Genomic DNA, 10,966 nt, shown 5'->3' on the forward strand with positions numbered 1-10,966 from the left:
ACTGACCAAGGTTTTTCCCCGTTTGAAGAATGTTATGAAGCTGGAAGGTGGGAGAGGGGAAGAAAGGAAGTGATGGCTGGGAAGAACTTGTTGTTTCCTTCTCTTCCCCACTTCTTTTTGCCTCCAAATTTGCAAGTAAAACGCCTAAAATTGGGTTCAGTGGTTTCCACAAAAAACTAGGTAAAAGAATTAGCGCTTTCGCAACAATCTTTAATGATGATAATAATCTTTTAATGTTTCCATTGTGCATTATTGACAAATTATAGTCAAGAATACCACAAGGAGAAATAAAGTCACTTTGTTGCAAAATAAGGTAAGTATTTAGAGATAGCGTCAAGCCTTTTTAATTCTCGGTTAATTTCTTTCGTAACTGGATGATCTTAGAAATCTCTATTACAAATAACAAAATACTAAGAAAACATCTAACTGTAAGCGTTACTAAAACCTTAAGGTTTGGGGAAATTCGTGTAGCGGAAATATTTTTTACTATTTTACCCGACAGGTCGACGTTTCCTCAAGGTATTGGCGTTTTTACCTTATGATAGGAAGTAGACAAATGACTGCTTGGCCTTGAAAAACCGTTCTTAAATTATGTAAATTAATTGAGATTGCTACAGTTCAAATGCACCGTGAAATTTCTTTCTTACGCGTAAACGGAATGTCCAAGAAAGTTGTATTTCGTAATGAAAAGACTCGACAAGAAAACATTCCATTGAGGCAATACCATCTCTGGGCGTGGAATACGTATTATAAATGTTATTTATTATAGTTGATATAATAACATTATTTTATATCACATAATGAAAAATTACGCCAGGCAAAATTAACGCTGAAAAGAATTGACCGAAAGATGACAAAATTATAGAAGATTGATTTGTTTTTAATCAATTCTCTTACGGTTGTGAAGACATTTTGTTCGGTTCATTAGACATACTAATCAACATCACAATGGTGATGCATTCACTACAATCAGATTTCTGTCAAGTGTTCAAAATATAATACGACGGGGGAACTCACTAATTATAATAATATTGCACCCTGCGGTGCCAGAACAGAACACTGATGTTCCTTGATTTTAACACTAAAACAATTCAGCAGGTTATATTTATATCATGTAGTCGGTCAGGGCCATCGTATTATGTATGTAATGTATGGATCAATGTATGTAGGCCACACGGCGGGCAAAAAGGGGCCCCTTGAATTAGACTCTCCACAGGTAGCCCTTCGATTCATGTTCATTAATTATCAACTCATTATATTCATATTATATCACAAATAACAAAAATACATGTTTCAATCACTTATTCAAAACAACTTAATTCTATCAGGAGGATCCGAAAAGATAAGTGTAATGAACAAAATTAAAGTAGGAAGTTTCCGGTGGTTTGGGCAGGTATTCCAGAAAGACATAGCAAGACCAAATGAGTCTGGGCCAAGGGTGTGCAGAACATTACCATTAAAGAGGGCTTGTCAATATGAAAGCCATTTGTAACTTTGAAGGAGCTTTTGGTCCACAGGCGCAGGCGGCCCTGGAGCCAGCCTACGGTTCTTCAGCTCTACACGTCTCGTTGGTAAATCATCTCATCGCCGGTCGGAGCTGGCCACGCTACATTACAGTACTCGCTACTCGCTTCATTGCCCTAGCTCTTTCACTTCGCTAAATACGGCAATAATACTGATGCAAAAAATCTATTACAAAACACTACTATAAAACGATTCTGTTGCAGCTTTTAGCAGTTACTTTCATGAAAGTGTTTCGAATGACAGTAACGTGAAGTGGTCGTGTTTCTATTACGCTATTGGGATTATTCCCAAACGAGATAAAATGAATTTCGTCAGTAAAATAACGTTCATGGTACGTGTTTTTTAAAGATAAAATGAAGTATAAATAAAGTGACTAAAATGGTTGTTTAAAATGAAGTTTGATTGGAATTTTGCAGGTGACATTTCTTTGCGCCGCTCAGTACTCCGTGGGACAGTATTATGATTATTCGTACAGCGATTACTCCGCGGACGATGATGGGGCTTACGATGGAGGATCCGATGAGAGCGGTTTTGCCGCCGCACTGGACTATTCACCCCTCTTCGTAGGAGGCTCGTATGGTAAGTTGTCTATAATTCTTAGTTCTTTTGTAAATTTCTTAGGTTCTTTCTAAGTCATCTTCAAGTGCGTGAAATATACGGATATTATTTTATTACTTTTTTGAGGTGGGTGGGTGACTGTAAAGCCACGCGATTTTCATACATTTCCACAAGATTCTAATAAGAATAATTTGATAACAATAATATAATCATTGTCCTTTTCGTGTTCCACAGAACTTATCTGATCTATCGGAAAAGGGTGAATACTGTATATAAAATATCAATTTTGAAACGAAGCGGATATAATGCGTAGCATTATAATATTATAATTTACACTTTTACTCGCATCATGTAGGGGGTGGAGATAACGCCATCTAATACAATTTGAAATATTTCAAAATGCCAGATATTAAAATCTTAAAAAGTTTTGAGTTGCAAATTTTACTAACCATCAAATCTGCAACATTTTGTCATCTGTTTTCTAGTCTCGTTCTCAACTGCATCTGCATAACATTTAAGCTTTTGTAGGTACTTTATTGGATTTTTCTGCAGATAACATAGTATAATATGTTGAAATTATCAACTATCACTAGATTATTTGAGTTTTTGGAACTTGTCACGCAATACATTTATTTACAAATATTATGTTCTAGTACAATTGCATTTAAAGATTTCATATGATGTTCACAATGTTGTTCGTTTTATAATGGCCCTTTTGTTATTGGAACTATTACCAATAATGTCAAAGTGATTTTTTACATTTATCTATTTAGTTAATGATATAATTACGAAATTTAAAATTTTAATTTTCATATTATTTGTCGTCAGGTCTCGTTGAAGCAGCGGCCCATAACATTCCGCAAAAATATCAGTCGATTTTTGACCTTGGAAGCTCCGAGTCCAAAATTGTGCAAACGGGACAAGACTACTTCCAAGGAAAGCCATCAGAAAATAAGTTTGGGTCCTTTGGATTTGTTCCTCAGTTCGGCGAAAGCGTAGCTTCGGGAACGGTTTCGAAACCAAAGCAGTACCGCAAAACTGTGGAAATTCAGGCCACTCAAGCAACATCAAAGTCCTCAGCCATCACTAATGCCCCGCATCAGTTTAATATTGAGACTAAACATGATTTCAATTACAAGAAGCCGATTTCAAAGACCGACAATCAACAGGCTCCTTCTGGAAAGACGAGCTACTATGGCGGTTTTCCCAGCGATTCTCCGCGTGTCCAGCAAGATCACTTAAGTCTTTATAAGAGGTACGGTATCCAAAACCAGGATAATTATTACTCTCCGTCAGAATCCTTCCAATATATATCTGGTTTTTCTGGAAGCCACCCCTATGGACAGATTGCCAGTATTGACCCAAAGATCCTTCGTTACAAAAGGTATTCGGGTCAGTTAACCAGAAATCGGAGACAAGGAAAGCAAAAAGCGCGCAAACAACGGGAACGAGTTACTGATGAATACGGATATCCCGGCTATAAATCCAAATCTAAAGACTTTGACGAGAGTGAAAGTTACGATTCACCCGAGTTCAGTTATTATGACGACAAGGAAGGCAAACAGAAGCAATACGATTACGGTTCCGATGAAGAGTACGGAGCGGACGACTATGCGCGAATTAAGAATTTGTCCGAACAACAAGCTGAAGAAGTACAGAAAAATCCAGAAAACTGTAAACAGGTAGAAAAAGATACCATGACTTGCATGGTGTGTCTGAACCCAAAGACCGGAGGAAACTTTGAATCGTGTTCTTATGTCTCAGAGCCAAAAAATAACAAATACGCGTTTGTTAGGGAACAAAAGTTCGATAGCGACGATCCAGAAAAGCAACAAGAAGAAAGTAAAAATGCTGAATCCAAAGCAGTGGTAGAGAAGCCACGGGAACAGGAAACAAAATCTAATAATTTCAAAGAACCACAAAGAGCGCAAACCCAAGACAGATCCTCTGCGGAAAAGGAGAAAACATCTTTAAGAGGTTCTGAAAAATTCCAAAGTAATTATAACTCCAGACCAGTGAAGAGACCGAGCAGACAAAACAGTAACCGCAAAACACATCAGAGTATCCGCAATAGTAGCCCAAACAACAAAAATAAGGAAACTAATGATTACAGTCCGTCTATTAATTCTCCCAAGGCTTCCGCAACAGAACCCGTGCACTACACGGCATTCCAGCAAGATGATGGGGATTACAACAATTATGATGGAGACGAGGATAGTAATGAGGATGGTAGTGAAAATTCTGATAATGCTGATTATGACTATGACAATAACTCACCCGCTGGATTCTTCACGAACAACGAGGAAAAGAATAACGTAGAGACTGTTCTTGCCGAATTTGCAAACAAAGACAGATCGGCATGCACCAAGACGTTGAAAGGAGAGATGACATGCTTCTCATGCATTGATAATAATGGAATGAAAAATGAGGAATGCATGTTTGTATCAGAATCCGCACCAAAAAGCACTCACCTAGCATACAAAGAAAGCAAAGAATTTAACACGAAACCAGAAAATAAGAGTGGTGGAGCAGTAGGAGCAGCCAGCAATGTGGTGGCTTCCAAGCCCGCCACCTCCTCCACAGGGGACCAAGTCGCTTTGACATCGAATACTGTGGGAGCAGGGGTACCCGCTGCATTAAAGAAAAATCAACCCATCAAAAAGTTTGGACAAGCTACCAAGAGTACTCCGGCAACACCTAGAGATCATTTGCCCACCGACAAGATCAATTCATTTGTTCTGTCATCCACCGCCCCAAGCACACGCACCGTTGTCAAGCGGGATACCGAAAACCAGAAAAGGCACAGCAACAAAAAGAGAGCAACTGATGAAGAACCTGAGCTAGACGACATTGCCGATCCCGCGGAATTTGCCGGAGAAGAGTCGAGGGGCGCCTTCTGGGCAGACACCGTCCCAACATACGATAAAGAATTAGGAATCTCCCTGCCAAAATTCATGATTGAAAAGTCTGAAGATGAAATCTTTTTTGATGAGTCCCTTTCTTCAGGAAAATAAAGTAATAAAAAATAAAGTTAAATAGATAGGCTATATTATGTTACTTATTATTGACTTGAAACTGAACATACCTACATCATAACTAAAATCATTGTGAATACTGACCTTGTCAACGACACATTTGAACCAATAATAATGTTTTGAGACCTCCCTGTGAATATTAGGAATTATATAAGACGATTGACAAATATTTATCATGTAGTGATGACCTAAATAAAATAATATTTATAAATATTTATTGTACCTATGAACAAATTCAAAATCAAATAGTATGTACGTACAAATAATCATTTCAGTGTATAGTTTAACGTGTATTGCCTGACAATAATACACGTGGATTAGATTACTGTAAAAAAATCTAGATTTTAATATTGTTATGTAGTTATAGTTCTTTAAGAATAAATTGTTTTTTTTCATGTAACTCTTTCACTTTACATGAAAACCGAGGAAGAAAGATAACACAAAAAAGATAAATTATGAAAATAAGATATCTGTAAGAAATACCCAATCGTTCATAAATCAATCAATCAATCTACATAAAAGGATATAATAGCCAATATCGAAAAATATGATACAAATATAAATGATTTACATTATCTTTTAAATATGATTGTATCATCTTTGTCCTCTTGGGCTAAATAAAGGTCATAAAATGGTCTACCTTTTTGTAATTGCTCATCTAAAATATGATTGAATAATAAAATATTTCCGAAATATTACTAGATTACAATTATAGTTATTTAATACCCAGAAAACTCAAATTACAAAACTCAATAATTATTGCAAACATCAAAAAAGTTCTATTACCCAACACGTTTTTAGCTGCAGCGAAAGCAACAGAAACCTATCCACTGCAATAAATCTTTTTGCTAAAATGGATTAAATTCAGAGAAGCATGGCTGAAACCAATCTATTTCAAAGTTTTTCACAATTTTATTATAAATAAGTCAGATTTCATGCAGCAATCTGACATTACACAAGCTATTCCTGAGATATTGTGAAATATTGAAGATAAGTTGATAAAGACTTGAACTAGTAACAAAAAATAGCAACCACACTGACTTATTGATTGTTATGACAGATATTGTTGTATTGGCGCATGGACAGACCACTCGTGCATAAATAAACCACTCATGTATTAGTTCATACACTGCAAATAATTGCAAACTTCTACTTGCTCAGAAAGTCTCCCGGAAAGTAATATAAACAGATTCTTGTAAAATCGCTAGATGGCGGTAATGAACATATTTTTCTATCAGAACCATTTTTGTAAGTTTTTCAAAATCGACACAGTATGCCAAACACCCGGTGGAGCCCATATTGTAACATTTAATTAAAAATCCACAAAATAAATCTTTTTTTCTGCTTGGTAATCAATTTATTACTACAAAATTAAAAAGAATTCGAGGAATCTCTTACTTCACAACAACACCAGGAAAAATTGAATGTAGGTTTTTAAAAAGGAACCCTTCAGATGAATTGTGTAAAGCAGATTTTTTCACATTTTAAAAAGGAAACGCAAAAATAAGGAACTTGAGTGCAAACTATTATGGCTAAGAACATACATATATTCATAAGGATCAACAAACGCTGATTCTGAATAGGTATAAAAGTTTTATTATATATAAGTACACGAAGAATTAAAAGATCTTCATTTAAAAATGATTAAAACCGTGAGAAAACGCCCTGTGATTGGTCGGCGGGTTCTGAGAGCACTTAAGCCGCTACCTCATGGGTTGGCCGCCGCGCGCATTAAGAATGCGGACAATTTTGTGCCAAGTTGCGCTGCGTATGCTCGCACACGGGTCACTACTACGGTTTACAAATTAATTCAATAGAATTCAGGATTTTTGGATATCATGCTAAATATTTATATTTGGTATTTTGTTTTATACCAACCCGAGTGGGATTAACCTTACATGACGTCACACGTACCCCGTCGAATTTCGATCGTTTTGACGGTCTTTAAAAAATGACTGAAAACGAAAAAATGAAAACTTTAATAATTATAAGTATGTAAAAAAAATTACTGGTTAAAAGATGAACAATCACAATTTAAAAATTGGCGAATTCTTTATTGTTGCTGTACCAAAGTATTTTAATTCTGTATAGAATCACGAAATAATATATCAGGTAGCATTAAAATTAAAATATTTCTAGAATCGAACATTATCCTTTATTAATACTGCCATCCCTTAGAATTCCTCCCGTGGCTTTTGGGAAGGGGCTGCCATTCCTGAAGGCGAGACCAAACTCGAAATTGTTCAAATCGCAGCAGTAAATGTATCCGTCGATAATGGTTTGTCTTTCCAAGTAGTTCATCCAGTCAACGTTGTGACAGATGTCATCGCACAACACCAAGCCCTTGATATCGGTCAGGGTTATGTGGGGATTATTAATCTCAATGATGGCAACTCCTTTCTGCGATTGCTGATCAAATACGACCTGGAAAAGATTAAAATATTGTTTGGTATTTTCATAGAGCTATACAATTAGAAGCGCTATTAGGTACTAATATCTCGTCGAAACGTGTTCCACTATTACAACCCGATAAGCGGTGCGCGTAAACTGGATTCGGTAATTTTAGTTAGAGCGTTGCGAGAGTTGGAGGTCAGTTAGAATGATGGACTGGTCTAACAAATTTGATACCAATGAATCTCGTCGTCTTTATGTATGATGGATGGCACTTATAAAAAATATTAAAGCTTGACCACGCTACAAGCGCGCTATATTCTGATGGCTTGGCCTATTTCATCATATCGCTCTGATATGCTGAAATAGGCCAATCCATGATGCGTGTAGCGTAATCTGTCAGCCCCATAATAGAGAATAATATTTAACAAACCTTCCACAGATAAAGCGGTATAGGAACCGCTTTATGCGAGCTATCGGTGTAATGAAGATACATGTCCTTGGAAGAAAATCCCCACTTGGCTGTGAGCCTCATACTTCTATAGGTTCCTGACCACACGGTCAATGGACGCTTTAACGAGGTGGCCAGGTTTTTAACTCTCTTTTCAACTTCAATCCAATTGGCCTGAAAACATAAAACGGATCAACATGTTTAGCAGCACTGTTTAGAAAACACTTGAATAAATTTTGTTCATTAGATATTTACCCTATTACAAGTACTCCACTGAGGAACCGTATTTAAGTAATTGGCGGTAGAAGCTTGTTCCGGCAAAAACATCATGTCATTGTTTGAGACCAATTTTCCTTTTTCCAAGCAACATCTGCTATTTTCAAAGTAATTCTTGTTCAAAATCCTTTTGAATGTGTCCTTCTGTGTTTCACACTTGTATATGGAATCAAGGTTTATGTCTTTGTGAAAATCATCAGCGGTTAACCATGTTTGTTCCTTTAGCCCAGTCACAGCTTTATCGATTGAAGCTGGAACAGTTACTTCAGTGTATTTTGTTAATTTGTCTTTCTTATCAAAACAGACGAGATATTCTGTAATGAATTCATTTCCAGCTTTGAAGCCGATTTTGATTAATTCTGTGTCTTTTCCGAGACACTGCTCTCCAGTTTTCACATTGCTCGCTTCAACGGGAAACTCACACTGCAAATCGTTGAAGGAATAAGACTTCTTATTGACTTCAAAGTCTTTACCACTTTTGCACTTGGCAGTGATAATATCAGAGTCAAAATGAGCAAATGCATTTTTTTTAGATGGATCACGCGATGCACAAGCTAACCTAACGTTGTCGTGCCTACCGATTGTGACGTATCCTTTAGGAGAGTTATCCAAAGATACCCATTTTGGATTGTTGGGGGACAATATTAGAGGATGGTTGCTGGTCAAATCATCTTTCATACTCAGCATACAATCTGAAAACATGGATTATACTTACTATTGCATTCAAATAAAAACGTCCAAATGATAAAAACATAATGTTTCATAAGGCGCCGACTTGCCAATATGCCAAGGAGCCGAGGCGCTGATAATACCCAACATCTAATCAGAGATGTGCAAAATGGGTACCCAAAACCATTTGAAATGCAAAATGGAAATGGGTCAAAAGTTTTCCATTTGAAAATGCAAAATGCAAAATGGTTTTTAGAAAAGCATTTCAAATGCAAAATGCAAAATACCTATTTTCAAAATGCATTGAAAATGCAAAATGGTTTCTCAGGTCAAACAATTAAAATAATTATAGAATTTTTAAACAATTTTGTCATTTAATAATGGACATCAATGTAGAACAAACATTATACATGATGGTAAATCCAAAAACACCACTACAGATGATGAAACCACAAAAAAATTGCGCGGGACTAATGTTGCCAACGTAAAAACATAGAAAAAGCTATCTAACATTTAATATTACAGGGTCATGGCTCCATGTTCAGTATTTTTTGTGATGGTATCACTCAATTGCCAGGGCTCCTACCAGGGAGCAACTTGACAAATGTAAATTATCTCTCATAGCGAGGTTGAGGACCGACTGATATTTGGGGCTTATGAAAAAAAGATGAGTGGAGATAGTAGGAAGAATGTTGCAAAAAAGCATTTAAAATGAAAAATGCATTGAGAAAAGCATTTAAAATGCAAAATGCAAAATGGTTTTTAGAAAAGCATTTAAAATGCAAAATAGAAAATACCCATTTTGCATTTCCATTTTAAATGGATTTATTTGAAATAAAGCACATCTCTGCATCTAATACATGCCCGGCCCCACAGACATATGAATTCATATGTCTATGCCCGGCCCTGATGCCAGCTATTTAAGATCAATAAAGGCGACGCTAAATTTCCTAGGAAAACATCTTCGGAACACAAGATCAAATGGATCAAGTAGATTAAGATTATAAAACTCAATTTACAGATTACGCAGCATGGTTTTGAAGCAATATTCATATAAATAATACTAACTGACATAATAAGAAACTTACCTGCATTGATTAATCCGATATTGGAAACCAAAAGCAATAAAAACATGGAGATCTCCATACTTCCTCCCATGATTGACACAACACAACAAGCAACCAGCTGGGATCACAGTGGACATTACCTATCAGCTATGTTATGTGTTGATTGTGTAATGTTTGCCTTATTAATTTGACCTCTCGTATCTTATTTCGCAGAAGCTATCTCGTAGGTGAAAAGGAGATCATTACTTCATCATAATTTAACAAACAAACAGGGAAAACATTCAGTTTCTTGGAAAAAATTATTTCTTATAGTCTACCTAAATAATTCGCAAAATTTTAACACAAAAACATACTAAAAAATGAAAAACTAACCGTCGCACTTTTAATAGGCACAGATTATGAAAATTACACTTCGTTAAGTTTTTTACGCCGAGAGAGATGACAAAATATGCATTCAAATAATATTTTTATTCAATCAATGTTCAAAATTTCCCTTATAAAAACGATCGCAATTTTGGATTTTTTAAGTATGGATTGAAGTTTCGTTTCAATCTAAATACGCATAAATTACTAAATAAATCCTTTTAGAACTGCACTTTTGTTTCCATATTTTATGCTCGATAACACCTAAAATAATTTTTTTTTGTAAAAACCTATCACACAAATAATTGTGAATTTAAAAAAAATATTATTTACAGTATAAATATAAACGCATAAAAGATGACCTAAAAAACATCTGTCATTATATATTTACGGTGTTTGTCAGTGGAATGTTCTTCACATAAATGAACCATGATCATTCATATTCCTGAGGAAGAACTCTGGTATTGAAAGGGTGAACCCAAACTAAGAAAATTATATCTTATTTTGTGAATGCAAATTGTTGTTTCTTGTAATAATTGTTGAAACGAAATGTAATTGCCATAAAAATAAATATTTTCACAAACTCACTAAAACACTGGCACTCGTTCTATAAAACATATTATACTATTCAA

At 35.6% G+C, this 10,966-nt stretch overlaps 1 protein-coding gene across 1 annotated transcript; it reads right to left on the bottom strand.

Annotated features, from left to right (window-relative positions):
- Positions 1 to 6,445: 6,445 nt before the first annotated feature.
- On the bottom strand, positions 6,446 to 10,146 carry LOC149421718 (salivary endonuclease-like). The gene is made up of 4 exons (XM_089634502.1): positions 9,993 to 10,146; positions 8,215 to 8,927; positions 7,942 to 8,133; positions 6,446 to 7,541 (listed from the first exon to the last, which is right to left on the bottom strand). Exons 1-4 carry the CDS (start codon positions 10,060 to 10,062, stop codon positions 7,266 to 7,268), a joined length of 1,251 nt encoding a protein of 416 aa, XP_089490628.1. The 5' UTR covers positions 10,063 to 10,146; the 3' UTR covers positions 6,446 to 7,265.
- Positions 10,147 to 10,966: the final 820 nt, after the last annotated feature.

This window comes from Hesperophylax consimilis, chromosome 8 (assembly GCF_061612785.1).
Source record: "Hesperophylax consimilis isolate HC1 chromosome 8, BYU_Hcon_1.0, whole genome shotgun sequence".
NCBI lineage: Eukaryota > Metazoa > Arthropoda > Insecta > Trichoptera > Limnephilidae > Hesperophylax > Hesperophylax consimilis.